Source organism: Malaya genurostris, chromosome 3 (assembly GCF_030247185.1).
Source record: "Malaya genurostris strain Urasoe2022 chromosome 3, Malgen_1.1, whole genome shotgun sequence".
In the NCBI taxonomy this organism is placed as follows: domain Eukaryota; kingdom Metazoa; phylum Arthropoda; class Insecta; order Diptera; family Culicidae; genus Malaya; species Malaya genurostris.
In genome coordinates, this window is record NC_080572.1 from 217176051 (window position 1) to 217202686 (window position 26636).

The 26636-nt window shown below is 35.6% G+C and overlaps 1 protein-coding gene across 3 annotated transcripts; it reads left to right on the forward strand.

Moving 5' to 3' along the window:
* The first annotated feature begins 2885 nt into the window (after positions 1-2885).
* LOC131435693 (uncharacterized) lies at positions 2886-25078 on the forward strand. 3 transcript variants are annotated; one of them, XM_058603839.1, is made up of 6 exons: positions 12514-12587; positions 12645-12753; positions 12898-13455; positions 24208-24339; positions 24412-24469; positions 24539-25078. In XM_058603839.1, exons 2-6 carry the CDS (start codon positions 12735-12737, stop codon positions 24648-24650), a joined length of 879 nt encoding a protein of 292 aa, XP_058459822.1. In that variant the 5' UTR covers positions 12514-12587; positions 12645-12734; the 3' UTR covers positions 24651-25078. The 3 variants fall into 3 exon arrangements, with proteins under 3 accessions (XP_058459820.1, XP_058459821.1, XP_058459822.1); XM_058603837.1 differs by lacking the exons at positions 12514-12587; positions 12645-12753 and adding an exon at positions 2886-3133; XM_058603838.1 differs by lacking the exons at positions 12514-12587; positions 12645-12753 and adding an exon at positions 2886-3133 and having other exon boundaries at positions 12898-13443.
* Positions 25079-26636: the final 1558 nt, after the last annotated feature.

Consider the following 26636-nt stretch of genomic DNA (forward strand, 5'->3'; position numbering starts at 1 on the left):
TTTGGTTTTCTTTACGTTTCTTTTTGATTCGTCAATGCATAGCAGTTTACCTTATGATCAAAAAAGAACCGGAATTTTCATTTTAAAATTCCCGCGCTTGTCCAATCGGTAAACTTTTATTCTCTCAACGTTGGCAACACTTTTATACACATTCTGTCAAATTTTGACGCATATCGTACGATTAGTTTTTGTTTGGCGTCTATACAAACGTACACAAAAAGTCCAACCGAATCTGCATCAGCATAGCCTAACATGTTTCCGAAGTGCGCTCGTGTTCGTCTTTTTAGTCCTGAGCATGCATCCTCGGCGTCCAGCGGATATCTTTTTCATCTGCTGAATTTTACTCAAACTATGGTAAGTGCGTACTAATCCTAGTTGCATCTGTTAGCTCGCACACTTTCTATTTACAGTCATCCAGCACTATTTCGTGCAGTTTGATATTGTCCTTTGTAAGCGCATCGAAGGATCTACCGCTTATTTTCGTCAAGCTCGTAGAAAAACTGTCAATAGTTTCTGCCAGCCCCGTACCCAGGATTTCGTTTCGGTAGGGGCCCAGATAAAAAATAAAACAACTAACTTCTTGTTGAATCTAATTCTTGGTGCGTCTTTAGTACCTCTTGTAGCTTAGAAACGTGAGTGCAAACTCAAAAGTGATTATTCAATTAAAACATATTTCCGTATTCGCATAGAAAATAATTAGTCACTTAAGTAAATATTCATATATTCTATGTGTTAAGAAGGAAAAAAATGATTTTAACTTTCTCGTATCATACAGTCCCATAATACGGACTCGACTTCTGGTTCCGGAATTACAGTGTATTGGGCAGAGCTAAAAAAGTCATTTTCGTTGATTCAAAATATTCGAAAATGACGAGAAATGAATGTCACTCTCAGCTGCCTGCAAATGATGAAAATGAGATCCATGTCCAGTCAATGACATAAGCGGAACAATAGTTTTAAAATTGTGTTCTTTCTTTCATTTGCCTTCTCAGTAATTTGCGGTTTTCAGTGAAAATCCCATAGTATGCAGTTTCGGTATTCAACCGAAGCTTTGAGAATCGACAATGACAGAAAAAGGTTTCACCACGACTTTTACCTGTTTGTGCTCGAATCAGTAATAGTTTTGGTTTCCAAAGAGGTTCTGGGGTGTAGTTTCTTCGATTTATCATATTTTAGTCTCTTTTTATAGCCAAACGCCACAGATTTTCATTGTATCGATGGCATAATGAGAACTGAAAATCTTCTGATTCTCCCTGCAGACGTTAGTTTGGTTTCGACTTGTCGTAGAGGAACGAGTGATGGTAACATTGATACTCTCTTTTTTGCAATGAAAGACGATAATGCTTCGTCTCTCTTCGTTTGTTTTGGATGCGGTCATTTACGAATAAGACAGTAAAAAACTAATGTGAGGCTGGTGGATTGGACTTTTGCATTGAGAATGCGTGATAATTTTATGCTCTGGTATTGTGTGTGTAAATGTAAAAAAGAGCTTCTTCTAGTTTGGAATTTGGACGATTTTCGAAAAAATGGTCTCATAAATTCCAGCGAAAACTTCTGGTTCCAGGATAATGAATTGTGATTTAGTGGTTAACCATTTTTTGTGTATGCCCTAACCATTTTTTTATACATTATGTTAACCGATTTTATCAGTCAGTGAATCAAAAACGAAGAGCCGCTGAACAAATAGAAAATACACATAATTGAGGTCTTGAGTGTAAGCTTTCGCATGTATAATTTATAATAACAGATATACAGGCTCGAACAAAATTTTTCATAATCCTGTGTAAATTTCAAATTTGCTACACGTTGGAAACACTACTGCCGCCTACTCGACTGTTCGCCGCGATCTTTCAAAACGTTCCACTACGTTCCGAAACGATAACAAAATGCTCCTGCATGTTGTAGAAATATTCCAACTACAACAATTTTAACACTTATCACACGATTTCCCTAAATGTTAAAGACAATTTTATTTCCATGTCGCATAAATCACACGAGAATTCTATTGGAATAAAACAAAAATGAACTTGTCATTTTAACTAACAGCAAAACAAAAATCTAGCGTGAAGTGAATGTTCCACCCAAAATTGTGGCTCAGTGAAAGCAGCTCCCAAATCGTGGTGGCACCTCGTGTCGATCGTGGTGACATCTGCAAGTGTCCACCACGATGATTGAGCAAATTTTACACACAGTTCATATGTAAGCCTGTATATCTGTTATCTGTGGTAAGACGCATTCACGTCAAAATAAATAAATTAAAATATTAAACTATTATTATATGTTTGATGTGTTAAGTAAATGAAAACTAAGGATGAAATGTTTCGAAGCATAATCGTCAACAGCTTTCGCCCTGATCGCGGAAGCAAATGATACCCCAATGGTAATAACCGAATCATACAGGGCAACCATTTGTGACTGAACACGCAACTTCAATCTCAACAATTTAAATTTGAATCATATTGCAATAAATAATACATATATTAAAATTTGTATTACTCGATGGAAACATCAGTAGACATATTTTTTTATAATCACAGCTTAGATTTTTTCGTTGTTCCGAGTGTTCCGAGAGTCTTTTGTAATTATATTAAAATGATATAAAATTTTAACAAAAAGATATGAAACTATCGGGTGATCGAAACTAAAGTACATCTTCCAAGTCCTACTACAACGGATTGAACTCGTTGGCGATGTTGAGCAAATCACGTGGGAGATAAATTACTGAATCAAAAAGCTTACCTACCGCCAGTCGCGAAGAAAGCTTCCTGAATATTCGAAATAAAAAATCTTGCGCATGTCCGTATTACACCTGCATCTGGACAAAACGAACTACTATCCTATAAAACCAACGGGTCTTTTCGAACCGCCTTTAGTCGAACGGTGAATCAACAGGTGGAAACGTTTGCTGAAAGAATTGCTGAATTCATCCGTTATTTTTGCTCAAAGTGATTGTGCAGTGAGTGTTGCAGTTAGAAGATTGTTTTTGATGATGAACAATTGTGCTGTGAAGCTGTGTGTGGAGTAAATGTAATAAACTTCACATTCTACCTGGATATGCCTAAACCGGAAATGAAGCATAAAATAAAGGAATTTCGAGTACTGTGGTTGCTAATTCTACTGGTTTATATACGAGGTAACCGCGAAATTTGTCTGTGTACTAGTTTGAAATATTTTCTGATTTGTCGGAGCGCCAACTTTTACTAAACGACAACTGTAGCAAGTGTAAAATATTTGAAATAATAAGGACATTTATCATTGGCTCACATAGTTTTATTTGTATTGAAACAGTTACATTCAGTGGCTATTGAGGTTTAGTAACATTATCGTGAGTATATGTTGTGAAGTGAGGATACAGATGAATGTAATTTGAGCTGTTATGATTGGGGCAAATGATAAAACTATTATATTTGTTTCGGATAAAATGCAGTGATTTGGGTCCAAAATTCGTGGTATAAATGAATGAGCAACACGATCTTTTTATCTTTGCCTACTTGATTCTAATTCCAATCTTCCGCACGCAGGGTCAGCATGTTTTTCTGACTCTCGAGGCAAATGATCATAATCTTAAAGTTGAACTAGTAAAAACTACAAATCAGAGCACTTTTGAACACAGCTTAGAAGATAGTTTACGTATTTTTTTACATCGTAACTAAGGCTATTCGCAACGCGGTGATAAATATCTGTTCTAAAATGACAGACTGTCGTATAATTTAAAACTGTCAAAAATAAAAGTCGAACTTGATGATCTCAACGCGAAGATTTTAAATTTGTTCTACATATTTCTGTAAATGTATTACTGTTGTGCCTACTTACTATAATGTTTCAAATTAGAAACAAAAAAACTAAATTAATGATCTTGAAAACGATACGAATTTTTGCAGGAACTTCTAGAATTTCTGGATCATAGTGAGCTAGAATTATTCGGTGCAAAATATTTAAAGCTTATATTGATCATTTCTGAAATGTTATTCGATGCTTTGACATCTCGTCTGTCAGATTTCGTTACAGGCACTCACACAAAACAAATTAAAACTTTGTTCTATTCGTGTTTCAAATATTCATTAATTTAAAACAATTTCGTCGAGCAGTTTAAAATCTGTTTCAAATTTGTGCTCGAAAAATAGAACTAGATATCAACGTTGCGCTTGACATGTTTTTGTTGTAGATCTAAAGTAGATCAGTCCATATGAAATAAAACAGCGTTGCGAATAACCTAAATGGCGGTACACACAACTGGGGATGAGAGGTATCTAAGATCTATTATTTGATTCGAAGTTTGTGAATATTTTCTCGTTAATTTAATTATTCATCCTTTAATTCCGGAACCGGCGGTGGAATTTCTAAACAATTGTAGAACATCTTGACAGCTCTGAACAATTGTAGAACATCTTGAAATTTCAATTAGTTACATTTGCTACTTGGAATTTGAGTTCCATTCCTATTTTTTTTGATGACTTCTTGCGGTGCTTATGGAATCGGAAATCACGAACTAAAATAGCCAAAGAGAGTTTGTTTGTCCTTCAATTAGCAAGTTCTGTAATCGGTAATCATTTATTTTGAACACTTATATAAATTGAAATTCTAGTCAAATATAACCGTGTAATTACGGATCAGGAAGTCGGATCCGGATGAAATTCATTAGCAACCTATGGGACTAAAAGATCTCTCAAGCCTAAGTTTGTAAAAATTGGTGCAGACATTTCTGAGACAAATGAGTGATATTATTAGACACATCAGGCTACGCTCAAAACTACTACTACTGATATAAGGCGTAAACACAAAAAATATCGATATCTCCGTTAAAAATGGATGAACTTTTAAAAAAGCTTTAGTTTTTGGGTAGGTTTTTTAAACATATTTCGTTTTCGAGGTTGATTGTGACAGATATTGCTAAAAAACTGAAAATTTTGACATGAAACTTTATGTAACTGAAAAAGAAAACATCAGATCTCAACAACTTCTTCTGGCTGAGAGGGTGGGGCCTAACACTTTAGAAAAATGATTATATATAAATGTTATAATAAATTATAAAAGAAAAAATATGATTTTTTGAAAATGTTAAACCCTACGGGCTTCCTGGAGTAATTAATTGTTTCCTTCGATTTTATAGACAAAACCTTTAAACGCGTTTTTTCTCGAAAGCAGGTTTTGAAAGTTCGTGTCCATCGTCATTCAAAAACTACCGCATCATTTTTTTTTCAAATTTTGCACACACTTTCTACATATAAAAAAACAAGACCCCAACGTTTTCCTTTTCGTTGTTTGTTACTTTGGGGAGGTTTAACCGCTACAAAATGGTGGATTTTTTCGTAAGAAGTTCAGTAGCTAGTTTTCACTTTGAACAACAACCAAAAATAAAAAAAAAATAAAAAATCATACAGAAACGTTGGGGTCTAGAAAAACTTCTTCTCTAACTATGCTGCGTTCATTTGTTTTTTTTCTGATTAGTCTGCGTTGAGATACAGTGGACACCGCAAATCATGATTTTTATGAAGCGTCCTCAAAAATATCTCTTCATCGACCTATTTCTCAATATTGTACCATGAAAAAGTTACAAAATGTTGTTCGAGTGATGCTTTTTATTAGCAAAACTTTTGAATTTATTTTATTGAACGATAGTTCTGGAAAAAATTCGCAGAAATGATGATTTTTTTCATCGTTTAATAAATCCTTTAATTTTGTTTTTGAAATTCGATTTGGATTTTTTTAGAAAACAATTGTGCTTTGAGAAACGATTCGATACTGGAACCGAAATTCGAAAATCGGTGTAGTCGAAGTCAGGTAAACTCGTCTGATGAACTGTATAGTTTACATTTGATTCAAAATGTTCGAAAATCAGTGTAGACATCGTAGTGTGAATTAAATTTTTAGGTGCCTTCCGAATCAAAAACTGAATACCGCTAGAACTGAAACAAGTTTATTCGGTTATCGACTATCCAAATCGCCAAATGCGATAAACCTGATTGATTTATGTGAAATGAACACTTTTATACTAATCCACTAAACCGAAAGTTGGATCTGACTAAAAAGTAAGATGTTTTATAGGATCTTAAGACCTTTCATTTGCATCTCAGATGATTCTTAGATATCATTTGATTGGTTCAGCTATCTACGAGAAAAATAAGTTACACTATTTTAATTTCGTTTCACATATCATCCTGTAGTTCCGGCACCAGAAGTCGGATCCAAACGTAATTCAGGAACCTTGTTTGGGAGTATACTACTTTTCATATGAATCTGAGTTTGTAGAAAGCAGAAAATTGAGTGAAATAATTTTTCACGCACGCATTTGCTGACCTCGATGAACTGATTCGAATTGTATATGGGTGTTATGTTCTTCCAGCATTTATTGCTTTAAGTAGTTTAAATAACCGTGCTAAAATCGGTCCGAAGCAAAATGTTATGAAAAAGGACGCTGTACACAGTCTTTTTTGGTACTCAGAAACAATTGTATGTAACTGTATAAAAAATCGTGTTTCATGTAGCTCCCAGGCATTGCTTTGTCATACAGCGCTCAAAACTCCTACTACTGGAATAAGGCGAAAAGTCGCTTACACAAAAATATCAATATCTCCGTTGAAAATAAATAGGTTTTAGCAATCTATGGCTTGTTGGATAGCTATTACCGTACTCCTAGTCTAAAAACATACTTTGTTTTAAAGGTCAATTGTGACAGATATTGTCAAAAAAATTTTGACATAAAACTTCGTATAACTCAAAAAGTAAACATCCTATCTCAAAATCATTCAATAGCGTTCAGAGTGACAGTGAGACCTTTCTTTTGCGATTAGTTTGATCAAAATCGGTCCAGTCATCTCTGAGATCCCGACCTCTTTGTTGACAACACACATGCAGACACACACGAACATTTGCTCAGTTCGTCGAGCTGAATCGATTGGTATATAACATTCGGCCCTTCGGCGCAGACTTAATTATACCCAACTTCTTTAAACTAAAGCAATTTTTTTGTTATTCTACTTATTGATTTAGTATTATTGCTTTCAACCGACAGTGTATTTGTATATCTTTGTTGCATCACAACGAATACGGCAACCGATATGAAATCATTACTTAATTTTGTCTAGTAGCGTGTCACTTTTTAATTGTCACATTTTGTTACGGTGACCAGTTGGCGACCAAAACCAGTCAATGCGAACACGTCGTTAGAGTTATATTACCGAAAAGTTACGTCGGAGCTTATTGTAACTCAGTATGATGAGATGTGAATTCGTAACATTATTTTGACTTCATAGAGAATTTCGCCAACAAAATTATTGTGAATTTAAATAAATCCTAGTAAGTATTATTTGGAAATAAACTTATATAGGGTAAGGTGTAAAGAGATGCTGCACTTTTCTTTAAATTTAGATGAAATGAACAGGAAGTAACGCACCGTTACTGGAAATTCGGAGAAAAATCAATGATTATCATAATATCACCGCTTTGCAGGGTGAGATGCCACTTGTGAATCAATTCGAGTTGGGTAAGACAAAAAGGAAGTGTTTAATCGACTGTGAATGTATTTTCGTTATTCTTCAACCATTTTTACAGAATGTAGGATCGCAAAATAAAAATTGGAAATAACTGCTGTCTTTCATTAATACATTTCATGGCTGTTTCCAAATTTTCCGGTGACCACAGATTTAGCATTACGCTAGCCTTCCTTTAATATTGGGTAGGCATTCTGCATGCTGTAAATAAGAAAAAAATACATTCATTTTTTGAATATTAGACCCATTCTTAAGTCACGCGTTTTATAATGAAAAGTCGGCATCACATTGTTTTTGTGGGGCGTCTCTACCGATTTGTATGAATTACTGTGGGCAAAAAGTAGTAAGGAAAGGAAACCTTATTTGTCGCAATATTTTTTGTAGGTTAGTATAACTGTCAGTGACATTTGTATTAAGTTTCACGTTTAAATATTTATTAGGGTTTAGTATACGTCTGTCCTTCTGCAATATTAGAAGTGTAATCGGTGATTTTTACAATGAGTGAAATTATTCAACAAAAAAGTTCCATTAAATTTTGTGTGCGGAATCCAATTTCTGGTGCCGAAACGTTCAGAATCTTGTAAAAGACTTTCGTTGATAATTGTTTGTCGCGAGCAAGCGTTTTTGATTGGTGCCAAAGGTGAGCGGAAGCCGACAAAACACGTCAAAGCAAATCAAGGTAATGTTGACAGTTTACTTTGATTAGCGAGGTGTGGTGCACTCCGAATTCCTTCCGACTGGCCAAACTGTCAACAAGGAATACTATTTGAGTGTTATGCGTCATTTACGCAAAGCTATTCGTAAAAAGAGTTCGGAATTATGGGCCGACAACTCTTGGTTTTTGAACCACGATAATGCACCGTCGCATACTGCATTGATACTTCGTGATTTTTTCGCCAAAAATTCAACCAATATCGTTTCGTAACCACCTTGTTTGTCTGATTTAGCTCCGTGTGACTTCTGGCTATTCAGATAACTCAAACAACCGCTCCGGGGAAACCGTTTTGAGTCAATCGAAGATATCAAACGTGAATCGCAACGCGCATAGTAGGTTATTCCGGAAATTGATTTTAAGGAGCAAGACTCTTTGCAACCGTATGAGTAATGTCAACAATGTGTGCGTAAAAACAAATTCCGGCGCTTATTTTCCTGATTTTAATCAATGAATCTTCCATATGGTTGAAAAATAAACTAATCAGTTCATTCTGATTAAAATTGCAATTCAAGAAAAGTGAAAATCTTAGTCTAAAACTCTTCAGTTTTCCTTAAAACTGCTCGAGTAAAATTATTTCAGTTTCAGCTTACTTCCACTAACACATTTGATTAGCAACAAACACATTCCTATATGGATTTCCTCTTGCAGAAATTATTGCGATATAAAGATTTACGTACCTTCTATAAGTAAACCCGCAAAATAGGATTTAATTTAACCCGAGAAAGGCAATGGATATGGAATTTTCCTCAGTTCAAAGTCGAGTGACCTTTTTTTGTTCGTTCAATTTTTTTTCGAGAACAGTTGTTTTCTAATAAGAAAGCTTCATCAGATCTCTAATTTGTGGGACCTTTTTTCCAAAACCTCAGTTCTCATATTTGCGAAAAAAAATTTTTCTAGCTTAACCTAACAAAACTAAGTTCTCGTTTAGTATTTGAAAAAACAAACCAACAATGAAAAGAACGAACGAACGGCTCTGCAGAATTAGTTCTTTCAATAGAACTCTGAATTACTGAACGGTTCTTTGAAATTAACTGTTTTGCCCATCTCTACATGGAATGACGCTATGTCAACCTCACGGATCGTTTTTACGTCCAGAACGTGTATACATTACAATAATGAAAGGCTTTAACTAATCTAAACTAACGGCGAAATCCACTTCCGGTGAAACTCTCAACGAGTGAGCACGTTGCATCGTGTTAGTCCGGAGAAAATTCGAGTATTTCGCAAGAAAGAAAGGATTTTCAGCCGTACTTTGACGATTCGACACAGACACACAGCGAGATTTCAAATGAGGTGACGCCAACCAGAAAAGAAGAAGAAGAACGGTGAAGTCCCTTTAACCTTGACGGAAGTTGACTGGTCGTCTGAATCGTACTTACAATTGCTTAAAGGTAGGTGGTTCGTGATGAAAACAAACTTATTTCAAAATGGCGAATGAGCACATGTGAGTTGTAAATCTGCAGATTTCGTACATAGTACTGGCTGCAGACATTTTTTGTTGTGCAGACTTTTACAGACTTTTGAAAATCGAGTTTTTCGCAGACTTTCGTCAAAATTTACCATCGTTGCTGAAAGACAGCACAAAGAAAACAAAAATTAAATTGGTTTTATTAACAAGTTTATTAACCAAACAACTAACGAGAAGTGTCAAAGCAAAACAATCCATTAAAAAGCTAAAAAGGATAGTCTTGTTGAAAATGCTTCAAATTGTTTTGATGTTTTTCGCATTTGTTACGATATATTCATATTCAAATTTCTAAGCTGAAAACTCTTAGTGGAAAGTGTATTTATTCAGAACTTGTGCGCATTTGATGCGATAGTGCGTAATAATCTTTTCACGTGAAACAGTGAAGTGATTGTCAAATGATGCACTTTATTTGTATATGTCAAACGAAGTTTTTTGTTTTTCCCACCTTCCGGGCTACGCCGTCTGGTGTACTACTTGTATTCGGTTTTTGTTTTCCGAGTGCTCAAAGTTTGCAGTGAGAGAGTCGATTTCGCGAAGTCAAATGAAGAAAACAGCGATTTGGAAGAAAAAAAATTAAAAATTAACCTGTCATTATAGAAAAGACAACCGCGACTGAAAAATTCTTTTCCGTGGTAGTGTGCCATCTAGTGGCTAGTAGTCATTACTCTGTTAACGTTTTTTCGGTGACAGGGTGCCATATAGGGACCGTGCACGAGGGCGTGGTTTAGTGGCCGGCGACGACAGCGCACGAGGCGGCGAGTGGAAAAAATAATGCTACCATAGCAAAACTTGTAAACTGAGTTTGAGAATACTTTCTAGCGTATTTTCTCTGCGGATTTTTTTTCCGAACCCTATGGAATTATTCGCGTGTAGTGCGAACGATTGTTCAACATCGACTGACTATTAAATTTTGAATCGAATTAATCATTCTGTATCTAAATACGGCCACGTCATTTTCTGTCATTGCAGTTGGATTTGTGTCTAATATTTGTCATATTCACTCAATTTCAAACACTCAAACGATATTCTCAGCACATTAAATGATTTTTTAATCGACTTGACTGGAAACACTGAAAAATATCTTGCTAAATCATTCTAATTTCAGATCTTTAGTAAAAATTGCTTCTGTGTAATTTCTTTATATACTTTCACTCAAAGAAAGACACCCCAATAAAATGTTTAAATATTTTTTAAATGAAGTAAGTTTATCTCGAAGTTATTTTTACTTTTGCTGAATTGCAATTATTACACCACTTGCTATTACTTTATTTTCAGAGCAAAATAGACCCAAATAATTTTCCATCCGTCAAACTTTGAAATGGGCCACAGTTTTAGATAAATTTAACTAATCGATAAAAAATAACTGCCCGGCTGTCAAATTTTAACTAAAAGTTCAAATAATTCGCAGGCTGGTCCATACTCTTAGAATGGAGGAAGAAAATAAATTGTAATCGTAAAAAAGCTAGCAATCTCACGAGTAGCCAGTTTGACGTATATAGAAAATACGAGTCACGAAGCTAACAACAAATAATCATTTTATTGAAACGCTGAACTGTTTTGCCTTTCTCATATGGAAAGGTTATACAATCACTTGAAAATCGACTAGTAAAAATTGGCCAAGTGTCATATGCCATTCCACTCAGTTCGTCGAGCTGAGCAATCTATCTTTGTGTGTGTTTCTCGAAAATGACTTAATCGATGTTGACCAACTTAGATTCAAATGAAAGGTTCTACACGGAATTCTTGAATTTCATCCGGATCAGACTTTCGGTTCCGGAATGATAGAGCAAAGCGTGTTAAAAATTGTGTACCGTCACTTGAAGAGTCGAAACGAAAAAATTAAAAAGTTTTCTAAATTGGTCTCGAAAGTATTCCCGGTTTTCGAATAACGACCGCAGATAATAGTCATACACTCAAAAAAAGATCTCACTTATTTTTACACTTTGTCCGGTATTCCTAATCTTAGGTTCAAATGAATGATCTTTTTGGTTGCAATTAAAATCATGTTAGTTGATGGCCATACGAACCAACTTCGATTATACGTTCTCGGGTTCTAGTGCCCGAAATACTTACAATAGTGGAACTCACTACGTTTTCTCATCCATGTCAAAGAACTGTTCCATTCTGTAGGTTATACTAGTTATTGCACAAATAATCTCTTTGGTTTATTTTAAGGATCGGAGAGAAATGTTTTAATAGTATACCACAGTATTATGTATGAGAATATGATTGATGTGAGAAAAGGATCATTACACCACTATGTTGTATTAAAACAGGTTTTTGACTGTTTTATTCAGCGTGAACATATGATAACAGTGTAAAGCTATGGTCGAGTTTTTTCGCCTATTCGCCACTAATGGCGCTACTTGTAATCGTGCACGGTCCCTATAGCTGCAGATTGCAGAAGACAATTCAATCATTCATGTTGGTTGAAAACAACATTTTATTTTTATAATTCAACTACAAAATTGGTTGAATGGAAATGGAGTGTACCTTAGCTAAGAAATGACAGCACGTTTAATTGGTGAATTCAACTAAAACAAATAGCCATTTCAACTAATATTTTATTATTATTATTAAGGGGATGAGAATTAAAAAATCTAAATTAGCAAGAGTAAAATTTTTTTAGTTGTCTCAAAAAAGAACTATCCAAAATCAGAAAATTAACAATTTTTTTCGCCAAAATGCTGGTTTCGGTTTTTCAGTGCAAAAAGGTTCATTCGCTTCGAGTTTTTGAGTGACTAAACCAGCTGTATCGCACAATTCGTTGATTAAATGTCGGGTAATCTGCAAAAGAACATGGCGACTCTACTAATGAGTAGGTTATTTGTACAAGAATCCTAGGTGTAGGTGTAGTATCAACTTGGAAGGAACCAAGTAATTTTCAAAGAATTAAAATTTGACTGATTTTGAGGTAGAAGACTTAAAAAACAGAGATTATTTGTGTTTGAAAAGATTGTTAATGCTTCAGGTAGCCTTGAGAAAGAATGGTTGTTCAACGCCGACTCGCGAACTTATTATACTATTATAGCTCTCACTCATTACGCACCAGTTATTAGCTATGTTCGAAGACAATTATGGTAATTATTCTTTTAGCTGCAGGCTGCTGGCATAAATTGTTATAATATAACAAGCTTCATCCCAATTCAACAAAACATCCAACACGCCCAACAGCAACTCAATAGTTAATTCATCAATTTATGCTTCTTTTCGTTATGTCTCAGTTTCAGGTGGTGAATTTTATGATTCGAACGATAGCGTAGGTGGTAGTTCAGATAACGCCGGGAATCATTTGCTCAGTTTTCCAGAGAGTCGTGATGGAAGAAGCCCTGATGATGAGGGTTCGGCGAGTACTAATCGCATCAACGGTAAGGGGTTAATAGTTCCGGAAATAAATTTTCTAGCTAAGTTAAGACAAAGACAGCGCGAAAGGCCGCAGGTTATTCCCGCGGTTGCTTTTTCACGAGGAGATCAATCGGCTGATGATGGAATCGAGAACGATTGGCAGTTGAAACAGCTGATAGCGATGAACCTTCCGAATGGCGACGATGCCAACAATGAGTTGGCGTCTTTGGAGAATGACCTAAGCATAGTGCTTGATTTTTTAGCAAAGTACAAGGACGAACTTCTCGATGAAGGGCTGCCCGATTCGAACGTTGAGCTACACGATAGTGGGCAGAAACGTGCGGCCGCACTAAGATCTACTATGGCTAGGCGATCCCACGATTTCCCCGGCAGCAAGGAACGCTTCGCGCCGTCCATCAGTATTGGTGAGTTTTACGGTACGGTCAGATTTATTTTATAATTTTAGTTATAGTTTCTGAGTGTTTAGAATAGCATGCGCGGTGTTTGTATGTATTATTCATAATTAGCCACTCGATAACTATTTTGACTATAACGTTTCATAAATATGATCTCTATTGTGAGTAGATTTTCAGATTGAAAAGGTCTAAATCATAGTGAAAGGATGTTCAACTCTGAATAGTAACGAATCTACAAAATGTTCATGACAGCATGGAGAAGCAACGTTTGTGATGACTTGATGTTTTCATGTTTTCAAAGTCATCATATCGTGGACAATTTTGTCGTTCTTGTAATATTTATACTGATCAGATTCAAAGTTACTGACAAATTTTATGTTCGCAATAAAGGTCAAGTTCGAAAAACCCTCGAATCTGGCAACTGAACATAATATTTTAAATTATATTATCAACGGTTAGGAAATTCTGTAGTATAAAAGTTCTGTATTTTCAATGATCATATCATTGAAAGGTGACAAAATCAGCATCGACTTGCTCCAATTGAAACCAGTCTGAGATTCTCAAAGTTAATTCAGACGTCTCCGAGAAAATTAAGAAAATAAAAGCGGTTTGTCGATCACTTCTACGATTATATTCCCGGAAACCAAAGTGTCCGCCATATGATTTCTGAAATTGATTAATTACCAATAACTGAATAACCTAACCTCCACCTTCGAGAAAAATGAACGTATAAACAAAAGTGGTTTGTCGATTCCCACGCAACAATTTTAGATAGTGCACCTTATTTGTGATCAGTTTGCAACTAAAAAATTAAGTGTTTGTTACTTACATCTAACCTTTTACAAAAAGTGCAGTTTTGACTAGTGACAAGTAACAAGACATCATTTAAAGCAAAAGTTAAAAACTAGAATAACTGATCGATACACAACATGAAAATTACTTATATAAAGTGAATTTGTTACAACTTGTCACAAATAACAATGCAAATAACAAATGAATAAAATAAGCTCTTCGAACCATAAAAGAAACGAGTTATTTGGAATTACAAATTGACGCGGACCTCAAATTCTACAACCAACTTCAAACTGGTTAAATGTTTTTCAACGCACCTTCAAATAAACTTTGTCTATAGTGATATCAAAAACAATTCGTGAAACCAATAAGTCACGATAACGATTTGCCCGTACGCTTTTGTGTTGATAATCATTTGCAACGTCAAATAAACTTATTTTTAAACCAGTAGCTAAAAGCATAGCTATGATGAAATATTTGTAACGAAAGTTATAAATGATAATTAGTTCCATATGATGAAAAAAGATGTGGTGATCGGAAACTTAAATAACTGTTTGGTAACTAATGATGTTATGAAGTTACATCTTTGTTACCTTGTTTTAACCAGTGTAGCATAAATCATGTTTTTTTGGACTTAGTCGTCTCAGAACTAGTTGCGGATTGCTACTAACGTTACGTCACTTCCGAGAAAATTGAGCGCATAGAAAAAAGAACTGTGTGTTGGTAACGTCACTTCTGTGATTATGGCCCTTATTACCGTTCTCACTTCCACTTTCACATTCACTTCACTTACATGTCACTTCACTTGTTTCTACCTATTACCAGTATCACGTATAGTGAAGTGATCACTGTGGTGGAAAAAAACTAATTTTTCAACAAAATGTTGGTGGCGTGATGTTTATTATGACATGAAGTTCATCCAAATAATTACTTTTGCTAAACTCACTTCACTTGGTTTTCACCGTGAAGTGATACCGATAGTAAGGGTCACAATAACTTCACTTGGTTTTCACCGTGTAGTGATACCGGTAATAAGGGCCTATATCTTTGAAACCGGAAGTGCCAGCCATCCCGAGTAGCAATCCGCAACTAGTTCTGATGCGACTAAGTCCAAACTATGTTGCAACAAGAGCACGAATATGTTTTTTGTTATACTGGTTAAAACAAGGTGACATCAATGTTTCTTCATAACACAACTAGTTACGAAATAGTTATTTAGGTTTCAAATCACCACATCTTTTTGTCATATTGAATTTATTATAATTTATAAGCTATCGTTACTTAATCCATACATATCTTTAATAACAACTATGCTTCTAGCTACTAGTTGAAATTAAGTTTTTTTGACTCCAATATTAGCAACCCGTTACTAGTTCTGATACTACTTAGACCAACTATGTTGCAGCAAGAGCACGAACATGTTTTTCTTATGTTATGCTGGTTAAAACAAGGTGAGAGTAGTGTTTCTTTATAACGTAAACATTGAAATAGCTATCATTTGTAAGTTATCGTTACTTGATTCTAACATATCTTTAATCACAGCAATAGTTTCAGCTACTAGTTGAAAAAAGGTTGCGAAACCATTATAAATACGTAAGCGTATATGTAAATCGTTACGGTGAATTGATGTAGCAATTACTTAGATATTATAAGATTATAACATACAATTTCTGCATTGATTCAGATAGTTACCGGTAGGTTTACACAACGTTATGATAACGAAAATGTAACCAAAAAAACTTTTATTTGCTTGAATATGGCGAACACAATGTGGAGTCTCAAGAAGTGTATGAAACCTAAATAAAACCAGGATATTACTTTTTTTAAAACTACTTTTTGACGAAAACAATGAAAGGCGGAATAGTCATTTTTGTTCTATGCACTATTATAAACTCGAAGAAAACAATATAGGGATTAAACATCGATTCTGATAATATTATAATTCTCATGATATATGAATTTAAAATGATGAGAAATCACTCTACTTGGAACAATTTTGAGCATTCTGACCATAGGGTTATTTTGTTGTTTATTTTTTTATATCTCTATAAACAGATTTTGATTGACGGCGCATAAAAAAACAGTGAGTAAATTGAATTCAGCTCGACAGTTTTATAATCGTTGTGAAAATTGTACCTTGTATCGGTATCACTTCACGGTGAAAACTAAGTGAAGTGAATGTAGGTCTTTATCACGAAAGTCACTTCAGAGAAAAAAGTAATTACTTAGATGAGCTTGTTGTTATTACGAATATCAAATCACCAAAATTTTATTGGAAAAAATGATTTTTTTCACTAGTGATTATTTCATTGACCGTGACTGGTAATAGTTAAAATCAAGTGAAGTGACATGCGAGTGAAGTGAAAGTGGAAGTGGAAGTGAGAACGGTAATAAGGACCAGTAGCTTTCAAACAAACCTGAAGTTTTTTTTTTCAATAGTATAATATATTTTTAGGCACACTGCTTAAGCTCTAAGATGCCAAGGGTATTTCCTAATCTTAATTAACGACTAAATTAAAACTAGAATAGTATCATTAGATTATGTCGTCTAGAATTTTTGGAAAAAGCTTTTAGCTGGCGTTCGGCAGTGGTCGGTGAATTGAATATTGCATGACTTCCAGTTGGTGCTATCTATGGCCGCTTCCTTTCAGTTCGTGTGGGTCCGCGGGAAACACCCCCAGGCTACGAAGACCCGGCGGGTGGCCCGCATGCTGGTTATCGACTGGAGCGTAGGACCGTAGGCGGTGATGGTGATGTTACGAAGAGATGAAAAAATAAAAAAAGTAAACATTGTGGAAACCGAGGTAAATAGGGGGTATGGAAACAAACGCCCTTATTCTGAATAACGACGTATTGATTTTTCGATCGAATGTGGTTCGATCGAATCATAGCTACCTTTGATTTAGCTAGCGTTATTGGGAATACGATTGAAATACGAGCGAAAAAACGATACGACGTTATTCAGGATAAGGGGGAAAATGTCTGAAAACTACAGAGATCTAATTAGTTGCCATCGAGATGGTGAAGAGACGGGGGTAGGGGGAACGAAAAGTTAGTGACAAAAAAAGATCTTGTTAGTTCCAATGAAGATGGTGGACAGGGACGGTGATCGAGAGAATCGGGCGGATGTTAGTGTCGAACCTGTAGGTGGAGATTATACTTTCTGAGCGAGGTATAACAGATTACACTTGGATATTAATGTGTTTGAGGTACTGGTATATAAGAAGCATATAAGGGATATCCCGACTAGCCAACACATCTCGGACCGGAACTTGAGGTGGTCTACCTCGGGCCCTTAGGGAGTCCTTTAATAAAGGGCGTCACGATACTCCGTACATGTCCATACGACATGCTCGATGTCCTGATAACCGTCACCACAAGCGCAGAGACCGCTCTCCACGATTCCAATACGCCGGAGATGCGCGTTGAATGTGTAATGGTTTGACATCACACGAATGAAGTCACGACTCACGTTCATCCCCCTGAACCAAGGTTTCGTCGATACCCTAGGGATAATGGAATGCAGCCAACCTGAAGTTTTTAAAATTGGTTGAGCAATCTCCGAGAAAATTGAGGTGATAAATAAAACATCAAAAGGAATGCACATATACATACATTCACGCATACCTAGGCGTTTTCTGATCATGTCGTGCTGAGTCGACTGATATATAACTGATCAAAAGTAAATTTTTCCAGTAAATCTATATACTTTTATGAACAGAGCCGATAGGAGTAGAATTTGCTTTATTCATAACAATTCCGAGAGCGGAGGGCTGAGTATCATCTACCAATCGATTCAGCTCGACTAACTGAACTAATGTTTGTGTATGGTCGTATGTATGGAGAATAAAAAAGCAGAAATCGCCGAAATAGTCGGATCGATTACGGTCAAATAAATTGCAAATAAAAGGTCTCCTCGTCAGCCTGAAAACTATTAAATGGTTTTGAGTTATGCGAACTTTTGGATTTCCTCCAGCGATTAGGGTCGTCCCAGATTTTCGAAATTTTTCTATAGTTGTAGCTTGTTGTTTATATTGAGTGAATCCTTTTTTCACGAGAGTCCAATACCGCTCGATAGGTCGCAACTCCGGTCCATAATGGTCTCCGTTCGCTTTAAAATAAACGAGGAAGCGTCGTGGCTGTTTAGAAGTGGTAACAGTCGCTTCTTTAGGGATTATTCACGATATATTTCCTTGTTCACCGTTCCTGCTCGATCGATTGGCTTACTCGATCACAACTGCATGTTGCCTGCCAAACATAACTTTTTGGGGAAACATGGCCTCTTTTTGCGTCCTGAAATGCTCCTGTACGCCGTTCCGTTGCATGGCAGTATAAAAAAACATTCCGGGAAGCTCCTTAAAATCTTCCAGCACATAAGTTTCATCGTCACGCAGGAAAATTTCATCGAATATTTGCGACTTAACTTGTGAAACGGGGTTTTAACCGTCACATTTTGTTTATCATTACGATTCGGTACAGTTTTTGCCTTGAACGGCTTCATACCTTGCCGGTGCTTGGAAATATGCACGAAAGTTGGAGACATTTTTATTTTCGTAGTCGCAGTACGTACCGAAAGATCTGGTCTCTTCTGCAATATTTGCCTCACTTTCGCGTTCTTCTAGTGGTTCCTTAGATCCGTTTTTTTCCAGCTCTCAGCCTTCCTGGATGTTGTCAAACGTGTATCGAAAGATTTAAGAACGTTTTGGACAGTGCTTCGAAGAAAACCAATCTGTTTTGCAAGTTTGCTTACTGATAGCTCCGGATTTTCAAAGCGACCGCACTCAATTGCTTTTCACACTTGCTCTTCTTTCGATGCCATCTTCGATCTAAAAGCTTGTAGTATCACCAAAAACTGATTTCACACAACGAACAGACATACGTTCATCAGTCTGCAAAATACTTCACGCGTGGAGGAAGTATTTACAGATATACGTATTTAGAGGTGTCCAGATTTTGTCCAGATTTGTCAGTGCAAATGCAAAAATAAAGCAATTTTCAATACTGTTGCATGCAACTGTTTCTGAGCCCACGCAAGAATAGGTACTGCCCCCTTATTCAAGATATTTTACCACACTTAGATTTTAGCCCGGCTCATTTTTTGGTAACATAATCGTTTGTTTATATTAGAAAGATGGTAGTATTTTCGAAGTTGAAATATTTTCATAACTAGATCGCTTGAGCCACTTTTAATTGTAATTGCTCGAAGAACATAATTTTACATTAGCGTAACGGTACTTTCGTTCATTTCAGCTCCACCGTTTATCTCATATACTTAAACCCTTACTAAGATCTTTTCCCAAAATATTAGATAACAAATGAGGTATTCAATTGATTTTTTAGCCTTTATTGCACACTTGACGAAATATTTTTTCTGTGATATAGCTTCCTGAAGCCGAATCAAAGTTATGGTTTGCGATTTTAACGATTGATTGGTTTTCGACTGATTGATTGAATAATTCGTTTTCGTGATTTTGGTGATTCTTGATGCATCATTAGATTTGCCTTATGATTTAAAAAAAAACAAAGTGTTGGCATTACATTCCTTTTGTGGAATTTGGTCTATCTGTTCAAATATACTGTATATCAATATGGATCGCTCTTGCGATTCACGAGGGACAGCACAGTAAAGTGCGGTAGCAAAAAAGGTTACTAATACACTACAATTTTTTCAATGCACATATGACAGTATACTGAACCAAACAACTCCAAATATATGGAATATTTCTCGATATACACTACACGAAAAAATAAGCTGTAAATACGTTTTAGAATCGCAATCTGATACCAACTCGGATGAGAATATTTTGTTTTTATAAAAATGCCTATTTATATAAATATGTGTGGAATGTGCAAGCAGAACTAATAAAATTAATCTTAATGTTGGTTCCAGAGTTTTACCAACGTTTCCGAATTATGTACTACAATTTCTTGATTTGAAAAATTACGGTTACGGTGATAGAAATATCGGGTTGTTTAATAAATAAATAAATCCTTTAAAACAAAACAATTTAGTATAATTCGCCTTAACAAGAGCTATCGATTGCAGTAAAAGTAATAAGTATAACTTGTTCTTTTGCTTACTGTATTGCACTTATCATACTATTTCTTAACATTTTTTCAGTGCTAAACAAACTTTCTATTTGTCGAATTTTGGAATGGTTCGTCTGTTGAATGAAATTCTATTACTTTTTAGAAAATAAATATCGAAATATCAAATTTTGGCTGAAAGTTTAAACTATTCGAACAACAGTTCACAGCAAGGGGCAGATCCCTTAGTATATGCACTTTTAATTCATAGACAATTTATAAAAATGACAATTTTCTTGTACATTCTAATTTTCCTCGTAGAAAAGATAATGTGTAGCTAATTTAAATTCAATGTCATGAACGCAATGAAAAAAATATTGCAACCAAAGTAACTTGCAAGACACCGTTCATTTAATTTTAATTTTTTCTATATATCAGAAGTGATCTGCCAAACATTGTCTTCACTGCATATAGGTTTCGTCTTTTCAGCACTATTCATAACATTCATAAGCAAAGTTAAATACTACTTCATAACTCTTGAAAGTGAAGACGATAGGTCTAAAAGAGCGTAATTCTAAATTATTTATAGGCGATATTTACTTTCGTCAGAAAAAAAACACATTTAAATATGAAAATGTTCACACCTCTATTTTTTTTAATTTAAAAATATTTTTATTCAGGCCTATTTGCGTACAAGCTTTACTTTACTTTAGCTTTTTTTAAATAATTTTTTTTGAGTTGGATCTCGTTGTCACCCTTTTTCTAGAGGGAGAGGAGCTTCCATTTCCCTCCTGCGAGGATTGAGATGCACTTCGTTCTTGGTTCGTTTCAACATCCATTGCCGCATCGATGGTATTGTTGTTGATTTCCGTCTTGAGTTCGTTGCTAGTTGCTGTAAATGCGCCTTGTTGTGCATTGGTTCCAATTGCTGGTTGGTTGGAGGGTAAGTTGTTAACTGCAGCTGGTGTACTTTGTGCTCTAGGGGATGATGATGGATTCGTTGAAGGGAATGCTTCATTGTTGTTGGTGGCTGTCACAGGTGTAGTGGGGTTGGTGTGAAGGAAGCACCGTTGTCCTTTGGTGTAGTTGTCTCCTTGTCCAGTTTATCACATGGCTTACCGTAGTGAACAGCTTTTTGGCAATATTGACATGTGGCCATCTGATTGTCATAGGAATCTGATTGTCACGGAATTCTTGTATCTTGACTGAAAATCACATAAGAAGGTATAGCATTCTTCGAGTGTATGCGTAATAAACGTACGCCATTTATAATACCGGGAAAAAAAATCTTCCACTTTTCTTTTTCGATGTTCTCGTGCTCCACATAGTGCACATTGTTATTGTTTTTTGCGAATTGAATTGCATCCAACTCTTTATAAAACTGGATGTAAATAACATTATTTGTCTTATTGCATTGAAGTAAATGCACACGTTTGATGTCAAGATGCATTTGCTCCTTAAGCAAACCTTCAATTTCTCGTATCGAAGGTCGAATTTTGCACTGCCTGAAGTCAACAACAATTGTATTCTTTCGTGTCGGCGGTAGCTTTTGTTCGTTTGGTTCACTCATGTCGAGGTCGTTATATTGTTCACTACACAATACTGTACTTGGTTTCTTCTGTCCCAAACGGTTTTGTTTTATCGACTGACTTGGATGAGACGTGAAAGCGAACTGTTCACACCACTATGTGGGCATCATAATCAATTATTTTTGACATTTCACTTCTGGGTGCACGCTAAATGCAAACTATTAAACATGACTAAACTAATAGCCTCTTCCGTCACGAGATGGTGTTACCGTGAAGTCTTTTTCGATTTGTATTGAATTCGTAAAAGTCATCCATATTGATATATAATATATTTGATCTGTTTCAACAGACGTCGCAACCGATTCATAGCGTACGGGACCATTGCATGGCTAGTATTACGATCTTACTGACAATAGGAATTCTTCCAGGTCGGGCTCGAACATACGACCACTGGCTTATATGACCAGCGCCCTATGCATTGAGCCGTCAGGCTTATGATTTTCACTACTCATAAGTAAACCATGAAAAAGAAAAATATGAAGTATTTAAAAATAAATAAAACATTTTAGAATACATTCAATTGCTGCTGTCGAAATTATTTAATTACGACAACATTAAAGGTATTACATGTTATAGAAGAATAAAGCAATTTTCTGAAAATTAATGAAAATGAACATGGATGCTAGAATATTCAAAAACGGGGCGATAAAAAATGTATCACTGCTGGGTGTATAAGTACGTTCTAATATATTGAATGAATGATGTTGTTGACTTTGATTGAAGGTACATCTACCCTATTACACGTAATTGGAAAACATTTATTTTGTTAACGATTGTTGAGGTTCTAACCTTAAGCTCATTCGCCTCTTCGAGTCAGAAAAACTTTCTGATCATATGTGCGGGGTTGGGAATCGAACTCAGCTGGGCCGCTTGAAGGGCATCGACTAACCCATCATGCTATATCCGCCTTCTGCATTTGGAAAACATTGAAAATAACTTCAAAATTATAGATCAGGTACTCCGAAACCAGGATCAACAGGCTGTTAGGGGTGTAATCTTGAAATGCAAAATATCGAGCTGAATTATGTTAAGCAGTATATCAATCTTCAATTAAAATGATAATTGAAATTTTCATTTACTCCTAGCTAACACAGAAAGAAATGATGAAAGTTACAAGACATTTAAATCTATAGTAATATTAAGTAGACATCAATTGAATCGAAAGTTTGATTGGAAACAATCATCGATGCAAAATTAAATTGGATTGCATTGATTTTTCAATCAATATAACTGTATCTTTCAATTAACGCTTAGTTTTGCGTTCATATTATATCGAAACGTACAGAACTGCAAGGTAACTTTATGTTTAATTTCCTGCTCCAAATATGTACATTAAAATAGATGTAAATTCACAAAATATTTTTATCTGTGAATGTTTGATTGATGATTTCTCTACTTTCCGGGTTAGTGGCATCTGAGACTAAAATTTGAGTATCATCCGAGATTTTAGTGATAATTCAAGGACAACAGTTGGACTTATATTTACTAATTGAATGACTTTATGTGGTTATATGCTACAAACATTCCTTATAGGGTAATTCAACCTATACATATCTTAGCTCTTACTTGTAGCCTGTTGAAATTTTATACCTATATTTGACATGAAGTTTTCCGTGATATTTCATACGTTTAACTTGTGAGAGAAATCTATGTTCAAATGTTCTAGTTGGTATTGCGTACTTCTTCTTACCGTGTGCGTCATCTCGTACGCGTATTAAGTGACTCCGATTAGGCCTACGGAAAACCTACGGATGTTGATTGATAATCAATCATTAATGCAAAGTAGCTCGAACCTGGTAATGTTCATACAGTGTTTCGCTTAGCAGTTATCGTATGGATTGATTGATTGATGATTGATATTGTATTTTCCTCCGTGCATCTTTACGTTCGCGTAAATTACCTTATCGAATATTGCTGTAAGTCGAGAATTAATTGGTTGTGTTCGAGATGTACGAGCACACAGTAATAGATGCATCACTTCGAAGAAAATTTATCACTATAACGTGTATGATAAATTGCGTGATTTCTAACGTCGTTTTCCTTGCACCTAACCGTTGTTGATGTTGTTGTTGTTGTTGTTGTTGTTGGAATTCTGCAGCATGCGCCACATTGCGGGAAATGTAATCATGACTAACTGTGATCTAATTTTTTAATCAACGTGACATATGGTGTTCAGTTTGGCGTATGATACATTTCCACCTGCAACAGAACATCTACTCAACAGCATCAAGCAAATTGTGAATGATTTATGAACCAATTAGTTTTTTTTAAAGATGTACATGTAGATGGCGTCTGTATAATGTAGAAACGAGTTGGTTGGTTGGGAGTGTAGCTTGTAAAATTAAAATCTGGTTATTGTTTTCAGGAGCCCTCACAAATTTGGGAGATTTTTTTCAACATTTGAAACATAACCTAGAGTCGTTGGAATCCAAGAATTTGTCCCATGACCAGGTGAAGCTTCTAGAAGGCCAGAACATGATTTCGAATCTACGGAAAGGTAGGTAAAATCCATTCCAAAATTGTTCTGCTGGTGTTTGGTATGGAGTTCACATTTGGAAATAATTTTCAGAGCTCATCGAAGAATACCCAAAACCTGCCGGCAGTGCGGCATTCCTACACGCTATCCGGTACGAAATAAGTAGACTAGTGAAAGTATCATAATAACATAACCAATCCGTAATTTTTTTCTATTGTAGGAATTACCGTCCTTCGAACCGAATAAGAGCACTGGTTTCGTCCGTACCGGATCTGTACCGAGGGACCAATTTTCACGATCCGGTGTACAAACTTGCCGGACTAGGAAAATAAGCTTTCCCTTGGTTTATCGCCCACTACCTCTGCTCTCGTGCTAAGGTTTCGTTCGGTTTACGGTTCTGCTTATCCTGCACGAATGAACTCCAATACCAACGATTGTTTTTGTTTGCACTCATTTTGTATTTATTGTAATTACCAATGACAAACGCTTGAATTGGTCCCGCCTGTATATTTTGGTTTTGTGTTCGGTTTCATTTCGCAAGGAAAAGGTAGTTGCAATGAAGGAAGTTAAATGATCTGTGACTTTGAATGTAACTAAAAATAGTATAACAGCTCATATAAGAACAGTGCTGATACGGGACACAACAAAATGTGTGAAGGAGACGCATTGTAAATTAAAAAAAAACATTATGCATGTCACTAGATTGTATTGAATAACTTTACGCTTTTGATGTGTGGAATAAATTACCTTCTACTCTTAATTATGGTGTTTTGTTTTGTTTTCCATCATATGAGATAACAGTGCGACAACTTAAGTGTGGGCCCTGCAGACGTGCTCTACAGAAGTTTGATTTCGAAGAGTCATTCACATGTGACAATTGTTAGCTTTTCCTGGTTTTTTGAGAGAAACGCGTTTATTGGCCATATCTTTCCTAATCTGTAGGGAAATTTAGGGCAAGCCCGACACCCTTAATGTTTCACTAAATAACCTTTTTCCACAGATAACAGATATACAGGCTTACATATGAACTGTGTGTAAAATTTGCTCCATCAGCGTGGCGAAGCGTTGTAATGTATATTTTTCACCGATTGCATGATGTTCCATATTTGGGACGCATTCTCAACTCACAAAAAAAATTCATAGAATTCCCTTCATATCGAGAGAAGTTAGGCATTTATCTGACACAAAAAGAGAATTTCGTACACAGCTGATTTCTGCTATTTTCAAAAAATACTATATAATTACGAAATAACTTGAAATTTTTTTTGGTTGCTTGTTAACTTGTCATACTAATAATTAAAAAAAACTTCTGATTTTCGTGATTTTCAGATAATTTAATACACTATGTACCATAAATGGGACAGACTGTTTTTTCACTCTTGAAAAAATAATCCAAAGAAATTTTTTTCGGTAAATTTTTTGGAAAATCACGCAGTTAAGGATTAATAATTGCTTACATTTTGTTGCGTATTGATGTTAATGTTTCGGAACCAATATCCAGATTACGAGTTCCTCAAAGCCAAATCAATATCTCGCATCATATGAACTACCGTGGAAGAATTTCCAAAATTGATTTTCCAATGAAAAACCCCCTACCAACAACGCACAACTCATTATGGGTGTCAAATGCATGCACCTCGAGGCGATCCTAAAGCAACGATTCTAAACTCGACATTATGACTATTTACAGGGGAACGAAAGCGAGAGCAGCCATATCACTGAAAGTATCGTAGTTGAATATAACCTCATCAGAGCTACAGGACGGACACCCCACCAAGATCCTATTATCATGATGCTTTGTTGTCTGGTGAACCAGACTGCAAATTGCTATACGAAAAGGTGATTTTGCAACAGAAAAATGCACGAGATATTATGTTAAATCTTTACTAAAAGTGATTCCGGAAATGCGTCATCAAAATTCACATACTCTGACTTGGATGAAACTTGAATTATACGAAATTCGAAGTTCGCATCGGCAATTCTTGAACGGCGTGTGTATTATCTTTGCTCCACGACAATTTTGCTTGTTGGCGTATCCATTCAACCAAAAATGTGCCTCGTTACTGAAGAGAATTTTGCGCTACAAGCAGTTTTAATCGAACACTGATTGTGAAAAAAAAATTCCACGATTTGGAAGCGTTGTTCTGGAGTTCATGATGATTTGCCAAACAATACTGAGTAGAGACATCACTTTACACTGTCAAAATAACTTTCAGACAATGGAGTTATCGCCTAAACCTCCTAAAAAAATATTCGTTACCATTCGACTTAGCCCGGTCGGAAAATGTCTGTGTGTGCACTTTTCAAAGATTCCTTCG

What these genes read in the sequence shown, in the direction of transcription:
- LOC131435693 (XM_058603837.1), top strand. Translation starts at nt 3,055, where the DNA reads ATGCCTAAACCGGAAATGAAGCATAAAATAAAGGAATTTCGAGTACTG. An exon ending in CAGTATTGGTGAGTTTTACG is followed by an intron (nt 13,456 to 24,207) that starts GTACGGTCAGAT and finishes TATTGTTTTCAG; the next exon opens with GAGCCCTCACAAATTTGGGA. An exon ending in GCATTCCTACACGCTATCCG is followed by an intron (nt 24,470 to 24,538) that starts GTACGAAATAAG and finishes TTTCTATTGTAG; the next exon opens with GAATTACCGTCCTTCGAACC.